The following is an 18262-nucleotide window of genomic DNA, read 5'->3' as shown; positions in this document are numbered from 1 at the left end:
AATACAACCTCAATTATTTCTTGAGATCGACATTCTACATGTTCTCTGAATTTTTTCATAGAGCAGCCCCCTGCTGACTTGTGGTGAGCTTTGAGTATGCTCCCCCAGGTGCTAACGGGGCCTCACCTGGACGGGGGTGGGACAGTCTTAGCGGGACACTGGAACCGCTCTCTTAATCCCCTGCAGCACTTATAGCCTAGGTCCACATGGACTAACTGTTCTGCCCTCCCTTGTTTCAGATTGCCCCATGACCATGGAGTTACATGTGGGGTTCATTTGCCTGTGACCGCCTTTTCCCGCCAGGCGACTTCTAGAAAGGGATGGGCTCCACATCATGCCTTTCTAACTCACTTCTCTCTCATACATCTTCTTTCCTGATTTAGCACCAACCTTCCTTAAAATAATTCCAAAAGCATGGTTTTATTTTTATTTTTATAAAATTTTATTTAAATTCAATTAACTTATAGTATATTATTGGTTTCAGAGGTAGAGTTCAGTGATTCATCAGTCTTATATAATACCCAGTACTTATTATATCAAGTGCCCTCCTTAATGCCCATCACCCAGTTACCCCGTCCCCCGCCTTCCCTTCCAGCGACCCTCAGTTTGTTTCTTATGATTAAGAGTCTTTTGTGGTTTGTTTTCCTCTCTGATTTCATCTTGTTTTATTTTTTCCTCTCTTTTCCTATGATCCTCTGTTTTATTTCTTAAATTCCACATGCGTGAGATCATATAATTGTCTTTCTCTGATTGAGTTATTTCACTTAGCATAATATCCTCTAGTTCCATCTATGTCGTTGTAAATGGCAAGATTTCATTTTTGATAGCTGAGTAATATTCCATTGTGTGTGTGTGTGTGTGTGTGTGTGTGTGTGTGTGTATATATAGCTGTCTCTTGGGATCACTACATTTATATCCTTAGGGTAAATACCTATTAGTGCAATAATTGCTGGGTCATAGTAGTTAAAAGTAGCTGTAGTTTCAACTTTTTGAGGAATCACCATACTGTTTTCCAGAGTGGCTGCACCAGCTTGCATTCCCACCAACAGTGTAAGAGGGTTCTACTTTCTCCACATCCTTGCCAACATCTGTCATTTCCAGCTCAAGTGCCCACCTTTCCTGACTTATTAATTTTAACCATTCTGGTTGGGGTGAGGTGGTATCTCATTGTGGGGTGTGTGTGTGTGTGTGTGTGTGTGTGGTTTAGGTTTTATTTCATCATCATAAACTGAACTCTGCAATCCAACTAGACCTGGGGGAAGGAACCACGGAGCTCACAGAACCGCAGTGAGAGTGCAGAGACTGGGCTATTTCAAGCAGGTGGGGGTGGTAGCTCTCTTGAGCTAAAGGAAGGTCTGGAAGTTCAGATAAAACACGAGTTAGATCTGAACCACCACGAGTTAGATTCATCAGATCTGTCTGCAGTTGGCAATGGGGATCTTCTTGCTGGTCTTGCTGTTCCTGGACCCGGAGCGCTCCATGGCTTCCACGATGTTCATGCCCTCCTTGACCTTGCCAAAGACCACACGCTTGCCGTCCAACCACGCAGTCTTGATGGTGCAGATGAAAAACTGGGAACCGTTTGTGTTGGGTCCAACATTGGCCATGGACAAGATGCCAGGCCTCGTGTACCTCAGGATAAAGTTCTCATCATCAAACTTCTCCCCACAGATGGACTTGCCGCCAGTGCCACTGTGGCGCGTGAAGTCCCCACCCTGGCACATAAATCCTGGAATAATCCTGTGAAAGCAGGAACTTTGTAACTAAATCCCTTCTCTCCAGCACTCAGGGCACGAAAGTTCTCTGCTGTCTTTGGAACTTTGCAAACAGCTCGAAGGAGAAGCGACCCAAGGGCTCCCCATCCACAGTGATGTCAAAGAACACTGACCATGGCTGGACGGCAAGGGAGGCTCCGGGGTGGTGGTGTCTGCAAGGCCCTCACTGTGGTTTTGATTTGTATTTCCCTGATGCTGAGTGATGTGGAGCATTTTTCCGTGTGTCTGTTGGGCATTTGTGTGTCTTCTCTGGATAAATTTCTGTTCATGTATCTTCACCCATTTTCCGATTGGATTATTTGTTTTTGGGTGCTGAGTATGATAAGTTCTTCACATATTTTGCATACTAGTCCTTTATCTGATTTGTCTTTTGCAAATATCTCTCCCATTCTGTCAATTGTCTTTCGGTTTTGTCAATTGCTTCCTTTGCTGTGCAAAAGCTTTTTATCTCGATGAAGTCCCAATAGTTCATTTTTGCCTTTGTTTCCCTTGCCTTTGGAGATGCGTCTAGCAAGAAGTTGCTGCGGCTGAGGTCACAGAGGTTGATGCCTCTGTTCTTTAGGATTTTGATGGATTCTAAATGCATTGTTTTATAATCAGTCTCTGTGTCTGAGCCAAACATCTCCTTGAAGGGCCTTTGTCTCCCTCCCTCCCCTCCCCCATGTTTTAATCACATGCCAACAGGCAGAAGAGAAGAATTTTTGAACACTTACACGTGATTTCCTTGAAATAATATTCCATTTGAGGGATCCCTGGGTGGCGCAGCGGTTTAGTGCCTGCCTTTGGCCCAGGACGTGATCCTGGAGACCCGCCATCGAATCCCACGTCGGGCTCCCGGTGCATGGAGCCTGCTTCTCCCTCTGCCTGTGTCTCTGCCTCTCTCTCTCTCTCTCTCTGTGTGACTATCATAAAAAAAAAAAAAAAATTCCATTTGAGACTAGGTGGCAAAAGAAGGCTGAGCTGTGATGGAGCCCTCCCAGGAATGGCAAGTTGGCCAAGCCCAGTGTTTGGACAGCTCCATTGTGCATAATAGCAGTTCTGGGCACTGTGCAAGTGCCTGAAAGACTTGGTCATTGAGCCCCGCCTGAAGCAGGGGCTGGAAAACTAAGGCCTGCCACCTGTTGTAATACAATCTGCTAGCTAAGAATTGAAAATAAGGCAAAAAGAGTATTTTTTTAGTGACATGTGAAAATTATGTGAAATCCCCAAATTTTAAGGATTTATAAAGACAGCTTAATTGAAACATGGCCACATCCACCTTTCATCCATGTGACAAGTTATGACAGAGAGGCCCTCAAAGCCTTGAATGTCTACTCTCTGGCCCTTTGCAGATTTGTCTACCCCTTGTCTAAAGGAACATCTCCTTGAAGGCTGCCTTGCCAGACCTATCAGCTCGAGCGCCCACCTTTGCAGGGCAGCAGGAGCCGGAGCTGCTGGGGATTTACTGTGCCCCTGTTCTAAGCCCTCATGGGCAGGGCTCAATGGAAATACTCCTGCTCTCTCAGATCTGCACAAAAGACCTCTCCTCCCATGTGACCTCCTTGTTCATTCTAGGATGATGGAATGAGTCTTTGCAGAGGAAAAATGACATTTGTGACCAATGTGACCAATGTGACCAATATCCATGGCCCAGAGTGGGGGCTGAGGGCATGATGGAAGGGTGAAGGCTATCTTCAGAGGGCTCTGATGTTGTCCCCACTGGTAGAAGCAGAAAGATTCTAGCATATTCTCAGCACTAGAGATATGAACTTGGTCCAATGAGAGCTGAGTCAGAAGCATCAGAACACAGCAAGCCCACTTCCTTCACCATGGCACTGGGTCCACCCACGGGGCTTACTGCACAAGAGGGCCATTCTCTTTTTTGAATCTTCTATCTCCCAACTCCATCCTTAGAACTCTCAAGAAGGAATTTTCACTTAAAAAAAAAAGAAAAGACCAAAGAAAACCAGTTCATTCTCACTCTCAGCCTAGAGAGTTTATCTTACTAAGTTGTCTCAGTGAGAGAATGGAGAAGTATTATGATTCATTGTAATAAGGTAGATATTGTGACAAGAAAGATGTTAACATCTTAATAAAAGCCCTGAGGGGAAATTTGCATAACACAGTCTCTTTGTTGCTTAAAAAAAAGCCACTGATGCCTTATTAAAAAAAATCAAAACCCAATTTTGTTAAATATTCAGTCTGGGAATGAGTTGGAATATTCCTTTTATCTCTTGGGTGTTTTTTTTCCTGACAATCACAGATGCTCTGGGTTGGAGACGCCCATCTTCCCTCAGCCCATCTTCCTTGATTCCCTGTCTGCTGCACTGTCTTATTCCTTCCCAGAGCCTCATGCTTTCTGAAGTTCAGGAACAACCAGAAGGTAGAGACTGGAAACTCTGAAAGGGTAACAAGAAATCCCGTTGCTCACGTCTCCCCCTGTTCTTAACATTCATCTGTGCCTTTAATTTCGTTAGAAAAATCTCTTAGTTTTGTTGATTGTTTCCTTTGCTGTGCAAAAGCTTTTTATCCTGATGAAGTCCCAATAGTCCATCTTTGCTTTTGTTTCCCAAACCATAAGAGACTCTTAACTCTAGAGAACAAACTGAAGGTTGCTGGAGGGAAGGAGAGTAGGTGGATGGAATGGGCATTAAGGTGGACATATGGTGTAATGAGCACTGGGAGTTATGTGCAACTGATAAATCATTAAATTCTACCTCTGAAATGAAATAATATAGCAGATGTTAACTAAATTAAATTTAAATAAAAAATTAAAAATAAAATAAAAAATATCTCAGTTGAGTCTCCTGAAATCCAATTCTCATCTCGAAATCTGTCCAACATTTCTTGAACACACTCACTGACAGGGAGCTCACCACTTCTTCAGACAGGATACGCTACACTGGGCTGGAATCTGCCTCCCACTAACCTTCCCTACTGTTCTAGCTTTTCCTTTGAGATTAATAAATGACCTAATCCCTCTTCTTTTTGTCAGCTCTTCACAAGGTTGTAGACAATAACTGTATATATTCTTCAGGTACAATAGCAATTTTTTAAAATCATAGAGTAACATTAAAAAGTTGCACTAAGCCCCACTCCTCTGGCTGGTTTGTGGTGGCGTCACAATGTCAACAGATTTTCCATTAGAGAACATCTCCATCCATGGAGCCAGATGGTACTCTTCTTTATGCTGGTACCTCCAAAAGGAAAGAGCAGGAGCTAGAATTGAATTGCCCTTAACAGTTAAGGCAACTCGTCACAGGGCAAAAGGTTTTAGCTGCAATGACATCAGTTGCTCTTTTTAAGATGCGTTGAATTTAAACTCTGCCCCCTGCTGGGAGATATGTCAAGTTCCACACAGTGTGTGTTCATGCATGTGTGAGTGTGTGTGTTTGTGTGTGTATGTGTGTGCGTGTGCATGTGGTGAGGGGAGCACGAGGTGGATTTGACAGCTCCAGCTAACATCAGGCATGATAGAAGATTTGGAGGAGATGCTTGTATTCTCCTGGGTATATGATAACCAGGAAGGGAGTTTTACTGAATGCCAGGGGATAAGAAGAGCAAAGCATTATGGGGCCACTTGGTCAGTGGGGACTCATTGGATAGGAGGAGGAGGTTCCTAACTTAACCAAGTCAAGGTTACTGGCTTTGCCCAAGGTCACTTAGAAGTGAGTGGTGAGCAGAAGTTTCTTCCCTTATTTGTTCAGCTGACCACATCCCCGTCTCTGCAGTCCAAGGAAGTCTCATGTTCCTCCCCAGAGCAGCAGCAGCACCAATGGCAACCTGAACCCCACAGGCACCCAAAATTTTTGCTGTGTTACCTGCCTCCTCACACTGCAGCAGCCCTGCATCCTGGCCTGTGGCTGCAATCACTATTCTTGGCAGAGACTCTAGTGGGGACAAGAGACAAACAAAACAAATGGCCAGCCCTTTAGTGGCCCAGTTTCCAAGGTAGGGCATCTATATATAGCCGTTGCAGAGCAGGTCAGCTCCAGGGTGAGAGCCCTGCTCCTGAGGCTCAGACCCAGGCAGAATGGAGAGGAGAGGTGAACTCCCAGGGAAATATTCTGGGCCTCACTGGATGTCAAGCCAGCAGCCAATCTCAGAGTGATTTTATGGATAAGAGAAAAAAGCCCTGTAAGAATTGTCTTTTTTCTCCTACGTCATGGCCCTCCTTTGCTCACTATACTGTGAAGAGAGTGCCAGTGCCGTAGTCAGAATTGAGCTTTACACCTCCATTTCTTTCATCCTCCTTTTTATTAAATGAGTATTCGGGGGCTCACAGGGCATGGACGGTTATGCTTTGACAACTATGACTCTAGTGCCCTGAGGGGTGGCTACACTTCAGTGGGCATGGACTCCACCTTGTGTTTTTTCAAACGAGAACAGACTGTGCACACAAGAACAGAGCCTCTTAGATGTTTAGAGAGACCTGGGCCACTTCTATCTTTTGTGGCTCCTCGTGTATTAAAATAAAGGAAGCAATTAAAAATGAATTCTACAAATCGAGGAATATCTTGAATGTTTACATTTTACAAATCAGAACTCTTTACAGAAAAAAAAATGCAGTCCAGTATGTCTTAATATCTTAATCAAAATCTAGAAAAATAGTGGTGTGCTATAGGCAGTGCTGTATAGTCACAAACTTAAGGTTGAATGATGAAGTCTTCTTTCTTCAGTCCCATGTGTCTTTAGGACTGTTTGAGTGACTTTATTTGGGGAAGGTCAAAGGTCGTATTTGAGGCCACAGTGAATGTGGAGTCTATCTGGCTCTGCTGCCCTCTTTGCCTCTTCTGAGCTCTTCTAGCTGTGTGATCTGGACCGCTCATGTCTTCATCAGGCCAGAGGGCATAACTTTGTGTTTTTTTTTCTTTGATATTATCTTATTAAAGATCTGCTTGTTTAAAATACATAAAAGTCAAAGCTTTCATTTCATGGTGGAGCCATGAATGAAGCAAATTTAAGGGCAGAATGAAGATCCTGGTCATAGCAACCTACTGGCATTGTGGTAGTCATTTTCAGGATGGCTACCAATGATGCTCCCCTACATATCCTTCTCTATTGAATAGGGCTAACCTTGCAACCAATAGGATACTGTGGAAATGAGGGAGCGTGACTCCCAAGGCTTGGTCAGTGAAGACATTGTGACTTCTGCCTTGCTTGCTCTTGGACTCTGAATGAACCCAGCTACTGTTTCCTGAGACACTCAAATAGCCCAAGAAGAGGACCATATGGGGAGAAACTGAGGCCTACTACCAACAACTAGCATACAGTGGATCCTCTTGCCTCAGTTGAGCATTCAGATGACTGCAAACTCTTGAGACGTCCTGAGTCAGAACCATCCAATGAAGCCACTCCCAGATTCCTGATATTCAGAAATGAGTGTAAAAATAAATGTTTACTGGTGTTATAAGTTGCTAAGTTTTGGAGTAAATCGTGGTTCAGCAATGAATGACTAACGTTGTCATTTTATGTAACAAACATAGTAAAGAACAAACCTGGGTCACCCAGGTCATGGCCTATAGTTATTTACCACCTTCTCCTTGTCTGGCCTGGTGTCTGAAATTCTTGTACTCGAGGGTCATTCTCTTCTAGATACATTTTTCAAGTGTGTCGTCCTAAAAGGCAAAAAGCTCTGTACGTGTTTTTATCTTAACCCTTAAACTGCCAGGTGTTAACCCCTGAATGGACACAGTTCACGGTCAGCTGGGGGGAGAGTACTCCTGAGAGACAGGACTTGTGGGTAAGGGATGGGAACAAACTTTTGCTGTTGATGAGAAAGGCAACAGAATACAGACTCAAAGTTAGAGAGCTCAGCTTGAGTTCTTGCTTCATCTGTGTGATCAGGGGCAAGCTATGTCACCTCATGAGCCTTTGTTTCTTCTTCTGTACAATGGGAATAATACAAGTATCTAATTCACAGTATCACCCTCTCCCAGACCCCAAAGAATAAGTAATAGCAAGACGCACAAAGCAGTTTTTATATTCTATTTTATTTTTTAAAAGATTTTATTTTAACATAATCTCTATACTCAATGTGGGGCTAGAACTTACAACCTTGAGATCAAGAGTCACATGCTCTACTAACTGAACCAGCCAGGCACCTCACACAGAGGCATTGTATGAATCAGAAAGACTTATACAAAAGTTAGCTTGTAAAAAAAAAAAAAAAAAAAAAAAAAAAAAAGTTAGCTTGTTTAGGTACAATCTGTAAACAAAAAAGTCAGCTTCCCAAGAAAGGAATGCGTGGGCTCTCCTCTCATTTGTTCGGTGTCTTTTCTATGCCATGAATTATTAGGAGTGGGGACATACAAATGAATAATATAAGTTTCCTGACCTCCGGGGGTTCACAGTATGTGGAGTGAGAAATAAGAAAACAGGCAATTACGATAAAATGTAAAGGTGCTAAGCACAGGGTAATTAATGCCTTTCTTCATCAGACATTTATTGAGTGTCTTTCCCCACAAATCAAAGTGCTGGATGCTATTGATACATAAACAATGACTAGGAAGCCCACTGAGAAGGCTGCCAGGAAGAGGCATCATTGAGCTCACTCACAGAGTCTGAGGAGGAGAGAGTCCAGTGGGAAGTTTAAGAATGAGGGTACAGAGGCAAGGTGCATCAAGGCACAGAGGTGAGCACCAGCATGGTGACTTGGGGGTGCTTCCTCCATCTCAGCACTCTGGGTAAAGTCAACAGTATCAGAAAGGAACCATCCCTCAAGGATGACTGGCTGACCCAGAACTCTGCTTAACCCGTTTATACCAGGTAAACAGTGTGCCGCGTGTCCCCTCGTGGGAGTGCCTGTCAACTCCCAATTACAGTTATCAGTGTTATCCCAGCTCATCTCCGGGTTCTGCTCGGTCATGGGCCCTTTTGCACAGTGAGTGACTTAGAGAATATCAACAAACTTAAATATTAGCCCAACTGATAATTAGGTTAATTAAGCCAATAATTAGGAGGATAAATTTATTGTGCAAGAAGTCATCTAAAGTATGCCAAGGCCAATTAAAATTAAAATTAAAATGAGCTGCCATTTGGGGTTTCCTGTATCCCTGACCTCACTGTTGGCTCAGACCATCCATCCTTGACTGTGCACGGTAAGGAGTCCCTTGTCCTTCATGCTCAAGTCCGTCGCTCTGAGCTCCTGGCTGCTGAGACAAAGCATAGAGAGCAAAGTGTCCTTTGGGGTCACAAGCCTAGAATCTGACGCAGAGAAATATCTCGTTGCCTCAAACGACTAAAGTTAAAGATCAGCTGATTTCATTTCCTCATCAAGATGGAGGATTTCCAAGTGCCGAGACTGATCAACATGCTTAAAGCCGTTTGCTCCCAAGGCCTGGCCCCGGCAGGGTCACCTCCTTCAGCTGCTGTAGCCAGCCCTCGGTGACAAGCAAGATGAGCTCAGTGCGGATGGGCATTTAATTTGATTTCCAGGATAGCATATCCCCCAAAGGTGCAGAATTCCCTAAGGAGGTAAGATGGGCTTATTATTCACTGGGTAGAATTATCTAGACACCCCCTGAGTGTAAGATGGAACAGAAACAAGTCACATCAGTGGGTGCCAGGAGTCTGACATCTTTGCCCCAACAGGCTCACTGTTTTGAGAGTTTGCCCTCTGGGCAGGGAGCCTGAGGATTTTGTGTCACTCCTGCTTGTCTCTCACATGCAGGCCTTTCTCAATCATCACGTCCGGCCAACAAGCCTAGCTCTGCGTCATTTCTATTTAGGATAATAAAAGGGATGTGGGTCGTCATGCTGACAGGAGGAAAGGGTTCACTTGTCTCTTTGGATTGGTTCCTGCCTCGTACCGCACACGATGTCGCTGAGCTTAGCTCAGTGCTGGGTCTCTATCTCAGGCTCAGATCAGCATGTCCTTCAGTCCTCTCGCTTTGTCAAATTTCCCAGTGACCCAGGTCGCAGCCACCAGCCATTCTGCCCCTGGTTCGTCCCCCTCCCTGAGGTTCATTGTGAAGGACTCTGTTTCCTCCACCGCTTCCGCTCCCAGACCCCCTTTGCCTTCAGTTATTTGCTACAAATCCTGAGCTTTGGTCCTTAGTTTTCATTCTTGAGTGTGTGACTCAACAAACCCCATGGTGTTTGGCTCTCTCACCGTCGAATGATTCACTCGCCTCCGCGGCCACATAGCATACATGGTTGAGATTTGTGCCTCTGCAAAATCACACACCTCCACACGTCAAAGATTTTGGGGGCTGCTGGTAAATGGTGAAGGTGATGGTGTTAGCTTCTTGGGTGCTAAGGCCTGCTGAATCAGAGTGCTGCTGGGAATATGAATAGGAAATAAGGATTTAATTGGGAACAGCTACTAGTATTGCTTGTTTATGCAAAGGATAGCTGGTATGAACAGGTACCAATCTTAGAAAACTTCTCTAGTGTACCTTCTGTCCTAGTAGTAATACTCCAATCTTCTTGGGCAGCCAGCAGCATTTCAAGCCTACTTACTTCTGTCTCCAAGTTCTCTATACACTGTATTACCTGGGGTGTACATTTGTCAGGTGGTTCTTTTGTTTTATGATGATGTTGAATGTGGATCTGGTGTTACCTACCTGAGAGAACCAATCATTTGGTCTACGGGGAAAAAAAGGAAATGTTAAATATCAATGGAGAGATTTTTATTTGGAAACCAAAGATGTGAGACAAAATACCGGGAGATCTAGCAAAAGGCCTTTATAAATCCATGGCAGAGACGGGGAGGGCTTGAAATAAGGCAGTCAGTGGTAGTGGGGTTGGAGAGGAGAAGAGGGTTAGGAAAGGCACTTAGTAAGTCACATAATCAGGGCTTGGGGACTAATAAGCGGGAAGAAGAATAGAAGGAGGTTTTTAGATTTGTTGGTATATTTTGAGATATAGGAGATACAAGAAGGATGAAGGAGTGGTAGGGAAATTTAAGAAGTTTGTGGATGTGGTGAGACAGGAAATTAAAGAAGTTCTGATTAATGATCCTTACATTTTTGCATGTAAATTTTTTTTTTCTGATCAGCTTACTGGACTTCTTTATCTCATTAATAAATTCAGTTTGGGATATGTTTGAGCATCTTTGTCTGCACTTGAGAATTAGAAATCTGGATTGGGAATAACATTTGGAAGTCATTCTTGAGTAGAAGATATTAAAGCCATAGATCTGGACTAGATCACCTAGGAAAGGTATAAAGCCTGGAAACAGAAGCAAAAAGAAGCCTGAAGAAGAGGCCCTGGGGGAAGAGGATAAGCACCTGAAAGAAAAAAAAAATAAGAAAAACCAGAAGGAAATGCTGTCTTGGAAGATAAAGGAAAAAAAGTTTTAAGGAGCCGATGGCTGAGACTGTTAAACGGTAGAAAAAAATTAAGTAAAGTCAAATTGGGAAAATATGTCACATTTGGTGTTTAGACAGTTTGGGACATCATCAAAGCATTTTCAGGAGATAGCAAAGAAAGAAGTGAAAATGCATTAGGTTGGCTATGAATAGTCAAGAAAATCTTGAATAGGAAATATAAATCTTTTCAATAAGTGATGCTAAGTCAGTTGGATATCCACATAAAAATTAATTTTGGACTCCTCATACACCAATTTAAAAAAATCAATCACAGATAGATGGTAGAGAAAGCAATAAAGCTTTAAGACATTGGATAAAATCTTCATCACCTTGATGTAAGCAAACATTTCTTTAAAACCCACTAAATATAAAAGAAAAAATGGTAAATTGAACTATAATAAAATCAAGAGCCTTAATTTATCAAAAGGTATTATTAACAGACTGAAAAGACTAGCCACAGAATGAAATAAAATACTTAATCAAATAAAGAACTCATATTTGGTATATACAGAGAACTCTTATGTATCAGTAAGAAAAAGACAAATTGCCCAATTAAAAAAAAAAAAAGCCCGATTAAAGGTGAGTAAATACCTTAAGAAGTCACTTCCCCAAAGAGGACAACCAAATGGATCAGTAATTGTGAATAGATGCTTAACAGTAATTAACATTCATTAGGAAATTGCAAATTAAAACTACAATAAACTACCACTATACATCCATAAAAACAACTAAAATTAAACACACTGATAATACCAAGTATTGGCAAGGATGTAGAGAAACTGAAACTACTTTATGTTTCTACTGGAAGTATATATTAATACAACTATTTTGGAAAACTGTTTGCAGCATATTCTAAAGTTGGTGCCTGAGTGGTGCTGCAGTCAGCTAAGCATCCTACCCTTGGTTTCAGCTCAGGTCGCGATCTCAGGGTCCTGGTATGGACACCCATGTCAGGCTCCATGCTCGGCAGGGGATCTGCTTGAAGATTCTTCTTGGCCCTCTCCCTCTTCCCCCCATTCTCTCTCTGAAACAAACAAGTAAGTAAATAAATAAATCTTTAAAAAAATAAAGTTGAGCACAGGAAGAAGTAAAGTTGAATATGAATACAAATAAGTATGTAGGTATAGTGGGGACTGGAAGTTAAAAGAGATCTTTTTTTTTTTTTTTTAAATTTTATTTAATTATTCATGAGAGAGCCAGAGAGGCAGAGACATAGGCAGAGGGAGAAGCAGGCTTCCTGCAGGAAGCTTGATGTACGACTCAATCCTAGCACTCTGGGATCACGCCCTAAGCCAAAGGCACACAACCACTGAGCCACCCAGGCATCCCAAAAGAGTTCTGATTAATTATCTTTAGTTTTTGCATATAAGTTTTATCCAGCCAATTTAGTAGATATACTTTTTACTTGCACTTAGAGTTTTTTAGTTAATTCCTTTGGATTTTATCAGTAAAGAATCATATTATCTATAGATAATTAAAACTTAGTATTAGATTAGTCAATATTTATACTCTTCAATCTTTTTCTTGTCTAATTGCATTGGCAAGGATGAAAAAAACAATAATGAATAGGAGTATTATTAATGAGAATCTTATTTTGTTCCTGACTTGAGTGCAAAGCTTCAAATGTTTCATCATTAAGTATGATATTGGTTGTAGATTTCTGGTAGATGTACTTCAAATAACAAAGAACTTATTTACATTTCCACTTTACTAAGAATTTTTTATCCATTAATAATGGATGTGGAATTTTATTCATGCCTTTTACCATCTATTGAAATGACATGAGGAGTCATTTTCTTTATTAATGCAATAATTTGCATTACTAGTGTTTTAAGACTTCATAGAATTCATCTTTTTTTTTTTTAAAGATTTTATTTATTTATTCATTAGAGACACACACACTCACAGAGGCAGAGACACAGGCAGAAGGAGAAGAAGGCTCCATGCAGGAAGACCAACGTGGGACTTGATCCTGGGTCCCGAGGATCATGCCCTGGGCTGAAGGCAGTGCTAAACCACTGAGCCACCCAGGCTGCCCCATAGAACTCATCTTTGAAACTATCTGATTGTGCATAGAGACTTCTTTGGAAGGGAATTTTTTTCTTTTTTAATTTCTTTCATGGCTGTTGATCTAATCTGGGCTTCTATTTATTTTTATTATTTTATTATTTTATTTTTTGACATGGGCTTATATTTAAAAAATAATTTTAGTAATATATGAATTCCTTTTGATCTGAACTTTCATTTAGTGGTAAATATTATACATAATACACCTTTACAGTCTTTATAATTTCCTAAATAGCTGCAGTTATGTGCTTATGTTCATTTATGTTTTCTTTTCTTTCGTGATCATATATGTCATAAATTATCTTTCTTTTTAAAGAACCAGAATGTATTATGTCTATTTTATCTTTTATTATTATTATTGAAGTATAGCTGACATACAATGTTTGTTACGTTAGTTTCAGGTATACAACATAGTGATTTGACAAGTCTATACGTTATGCTATGCTCCACAAGTGTAGTTAACATACATAAACCATACAATCCTCTTATAACACCATTGACTATATTCTGTATGCTATATCTTTTCTTTTTTATTATATTATTTTTGACTATATTCCTTATGCTCTCTTTTTCTTTTCTTTTTTTAAAGATTTTATTTATTTATTTTGAGAGACAGAAACATTGAGAGAACAGAAGCAGTGGGGTGGAGCAAAGGGAGAGGGAGAAAGACTCCCTGCTGAGCAAGGAGCTTGATGTGGGGCTCAATCTCAGGACCCTGGGATCATGATCTGAGCCGAAGGCAGATTCGGAACCACCCAGGTGCCCTGTATGCTGTATCTTTCATTCTTGTGAATTATTCATTTCATGGCTGGGAGCCTGTGCCTCCCACCTCCTTCACCCATTTGCCCCTCATTGTTCCCTCTGGTACCATCAGTTTGTTCTCTGTGTTTGTGGTTGACGGCTTTTTTATTTGCTAATTTGTTGTTTTTTAGATTGATTCCACATAGAAATGAAATCATATGGCATGTATCTTTCTCTGACTGACTTATTTCATTTAGCATTATACCCTGTAGATCTGTCCATGTTGTGGCAAATGGCAAGATCTCATTCTTTTATATGGCTGAGTAATATTACTTACATTACTTACATATTCATATATATATATATATCACATCTTCATTATTCGTCTATCAATGGATACTTGGTATCTTGACATGGAGATGCATATATCTTTTCAAATTAATATTTTTGTTTTCTTTGGGTAAATACCCAGTAGTGGAATTCCTGAATCATATGAATTTTTATTTTTAATTTTTTTGAGGAACCTCCATACTGTTTTCCACAGTGGTTGCACCAATTTACACTCCCACCAACAGTGCATGAGAGTTGCCTTTTCTTCACATCCTGCCAACACATGTTGTTTCTTGTCTTTTCGATACTATCCATTCTGACAAGTATGAGGATTATTAGGTCTATTTAAAATAATTCATTATTTTTCAATTATATTAATTCCTTCCTTCTGTTGGAAGTTATTTTGCTGTTTTTGTGCTTTCAACACCCTCACTTATTTTTAAAAGTTGAATTGTGTTTTGTATTTGGCTTTTAGCCTTAGCTCAGCATATATACTCAATTTTCTATTACTCTCTATCTTTCATGAACTCAGATAAGATGTACAGACAGTTAAATGAAAATATTTTTAAGGTATAATTTGATAGCCTTTTTGATGATTATGAAAGTCTTTAATTTTTTTTAAGTTTTTTTATTTATTTATGATAGTCACAGAGAGAGAGAGAGAGAGAGAGGCAGAGACATAGGCAGAGGGAGAAGCAGGCTCCATGCACGAGGAGCCTGACGTGGGATTCGATCCCGGGTCTCCAGGATCGCGCCCTGGGCCAAAGGCAGGCGCCAAACCGCTGCGCCACCCAGGGATCCCTTGATAGCCTTTTTAAAAAAATATTTTATTTATTTATTTGAGAGAGATAGAGAGAGAACAAATGGGGTGGGTGGGGGCAGAGGGAGAGATATAGAGAAGTTGAGCAGGAAGCCTGATGTGGGGTTCAATCCCAGGACCCAGAGATCATGACCTGGGCCAAAATCAAAAGCTGGGCACTTAACCGACTGAGCCATCCAGGTGTTCCTGATAGGTTTTGATAAATCTCTACAGTCAGGTAAGATATAGAACCTTTTCCCACCTTCTCATTCACAAGTATCCTGATTTCTATTGCTTTACAGTAACTTTACAATAATCTTATTTTCTTACAACAGTAACTTTGACTGTTCTTGAACTTCATATAAATAGCCAGACAAGCAAATGTTTGAAGTTCCTGGATTAGGTCTCAGTTTTACTCATTCTGGAATTTTATCCTCTGTGGTTCACAGATCTTCCCTCTGGCCTCTTGGTTCCACTTTCTGAGTCACACCTCCTCTTTCATGAAAGGTAACCTATATTTGCAGCTGAGAATTTTCTTAGCTTGTTTCTTGTCAGGAGAATGTTAAAGAGTCCAAGATTTATTTTCATTTTGTATTTTCTCTGTCTTTTCTATCTAAGCTGGCCATGGTTTTGTTGATATAATTCTGCTGAAAGCTTTGTGGATCCCCTGGGAATCTCATCAAAATCTACTCCGTTAAACAAAAGCTACACCCACAAATCTTGAGATAAACTCTTCTCTACTTTGGGATTTTGCTCAGGGGACAACACCCTTAAACTTTTTAGAAGTCCTATTATTTGTTCCAGAAGATCTGTTAGGTGTAGCCTTGAAAATTTTTAGAAAATATTTTATTTATTTATTAATGAGAGACACAGAGAGAGAGAGGCAGAGACATAGGCAAAGGGGGAAGCAGGCTCCATGCAGGGAGCCCGATTTGGGACTGGATCCCAGGACTCCAGGATCACGCCCTGGGCCGAAGGCAGGTGCTAAACTGCTGAGCTACCCAGGGATCCCCAAGCCTTGGAATTTTTAAAGAGTCTTGTTTGTTTGTTTGTTTATTTATTTACTTTTATAGATTTTATTTTTAAGTTATCTCTACACCTGACATGCAGCTCGAGCTTACAACCCTGTGACCAAGAGCTGCAGGCTCCACTGACTGAGCCAGCCAAGGTGCCTCAAAGGGTTTTTTGTAAATGGTATGGTATACTGAGTTACCACCTTTGATATTTTGAGGTTTTAACAAAGAACACTATGGCCATAACCTCAGCTCACTTTAGAAGATGTCTTCCTAGTAATGCCCTAGACTTGATCTTTGCTCAGAAGCCATTTCTTAATTTTAACATCCTTTGTGGTCTAGAGAGGCTGAAGCCTTTTCAAAACTACAGATTTCCAGTTTCTTCATGTTTAATAGTCCTTCTTTTAGTGTATATTTCTGCTCTTATACTTCCCATAAATATTAAAAGCATTTTGTCTGTAAATATTTCCAGATAGATCACCCGGTTCATTGAGTATATTTTTTATTTTCCACATTATTGCAAGTGACAGTATTGCTAAACTTCCTGCCACTACATAACAAAGATCCCCTTCCCTTCAATTTCCAATAGCCAATGGACCATATGAAACTGCTACGTTTATACATAAAAAATGATTGGATGTTGGCCAATTTCATACTGTTCAACCTAATAACCCATTTCTGTTAGTTTCATAAGTGGGAAGGATTACTGACAGTTGACTTCTATTTAGCGCATTCCAACTTTGTCTGCACACTAAAATCACCTTAGGAAGCTTTTAAAAATCATGATGCTCAGGCTGCACATCAGAGCAATTAAATCCAACCCTCTAGAGCTTCAAAGTAGGCCTCACTGGTTTCAAAAGCTCCATAGATGATTCCAACATGTGGCCCAATTCTCTCAAATGAGAACCATGACTTTAGGGTATATATGTAACTTATTTTCTGGGATGAAACTATCCAATGTCACTGGGGCCTTAGGTTATCACAGTACTGTGATTCTCTAGCCCTGACACTGACTTACAAGTTAAAAGTTAAATGTTAGAATTCCAATTTTAGGGGAATCTGACTGAGGTAAACACTAGAATAAGTTGTTCTGAATGTAGGAAGTTAGAAACAGCTGTTCCATCACCCAGTGATTAATTAATTTCTCTTATTTTAAACTCTAGTGCCTGTGATTTAAAAGGTCCTCTGGAGAACCAATGGAGGACCCACTTTTTTTTTTTGAGAGCTGTCCTTTTTCACTTGTTGGATTCATAGCTTCCTTAGATTTGTAGGCTTTATTGTCTATCTTTTTCCTCTTATCTTTCAGAAACTTCTGATGTGGAGTGCTAGTTGGCTTCTTGACTTTCCAGTGCTGCTATGGATTTGTTTTACATTTCTTTTGCCATTTCTGTGATTATGGAAGAGAAAAGGGGCAATATTTTATGTTCCATGAGTTAACATTTACTGAGCACTTGGTGTGTGCCAACTCCCTTTCTAAAAGCCCTACATCCATCAGAGTATTGACCCAACTTGTGAAGGAGGTGTCTCAGGGTTCTCCAGAAACGGTAAACCAATAGAGAAAAGATTTGCTATAAAAAATTGGCTCACGTGATTGTGGAGGCTGATGAGTCCCATAATCTGCAGTTGGCAAGCTGGAGACTCAGCAGAGATAATGGTTTAGTTCTCTCTGAGTCTAAAGACCAGGGAACAGGACAGCTTTCCAGTCCCAAAGCTGGCAGGCTCCAGACCCAGAAAGATCCAGTTTTCAGTTTGAATCCAAAGGCAGAAAAAAGCAATGCTCCAGTTCAAAGTCAGTAAGACAATAATAATTCTCTCTTAGGGGAGGGCCAACCTTTGTGTTCCATTCAGGCTTTCAATTGTTTTGATGAGACCTTCTCATATCAAGGAAAACAAACTGCTTTACTCAGTCTACCAGCTGAAATATTAACCTCACCCCAAAATAACCTTGCAGAAACACCCAGAACAATGTTTGACCAAATATCTGGGCACCCTGTGGCCCAGTCGAGTTGACATATAAAGTTTACCATCACATTTTTTATCTTATTTTGTAGATGAAGAAACCAAGGCAGTATGAGTGGTGGAGCTGGGATTCAAACACAGGCTGTCTGGCTTGAGATGCATGTTCTTAACCACTACACAGGTTTGGGAGCACAGATGAGCCTGGAGAGGGCACAAGTGAGCCTAGAGAGAGCACAGGTGAGACTGGAGAGCTGGGATTAGTGGTGCAATTTAGCTTGCCAAGTC

The 18262-nt window shown here is 41.0% G+C and overlaps 1 protein-coding gene across 1 annotated transcript; it reads right to left on the bottom strand.

Moving 5' to 3' along the window:
• Positions 1–1409: 1409 nt before the first annotated feature.
• LOC140634739 (peptidyl-prolyl cis-trans isomerase A-like) lies at positions 1410–1724 on the bottom strand. Its single transcript, XM_072828486.1, has one exon. It carries the CDS (start codon positions 1722–1724, stop codon positions 1410–1412), a length of 315 nt encoding a protein of 104 aa, XP_072684587.1.
• Positions 1725–18262: the final 16538 nt, after the last annotated feature.

Source organism: Canis lupus, chromosome 6, assembly GCF_048164855.1.
Source record: "Canis lupus baileyi chromosome 6, mCanLup2.hap1, whole genome shotgun sequence".
NCBI classification, from domain to species: domain Eukaryota; kingdom Metazoa; phylum Chordata; class Mammalia; order Carnivora; family Canidae; genus Canis; species Canis lupus.
The sequence above is the reverse complement of the archived record's forward strand: the minus strand, read 5'-3'. Positions and strand labels throughout refer to the sequence as shown.

Coding starts and splice junctions, on each gene's coding strand:
- LOC140634739 (XM_072828486.1), bottom strand. CDS start 1,724: ATGTGCCAGGGTGGGGACTTCACGCGCCACAGTGGCACTGGCGGCAAG.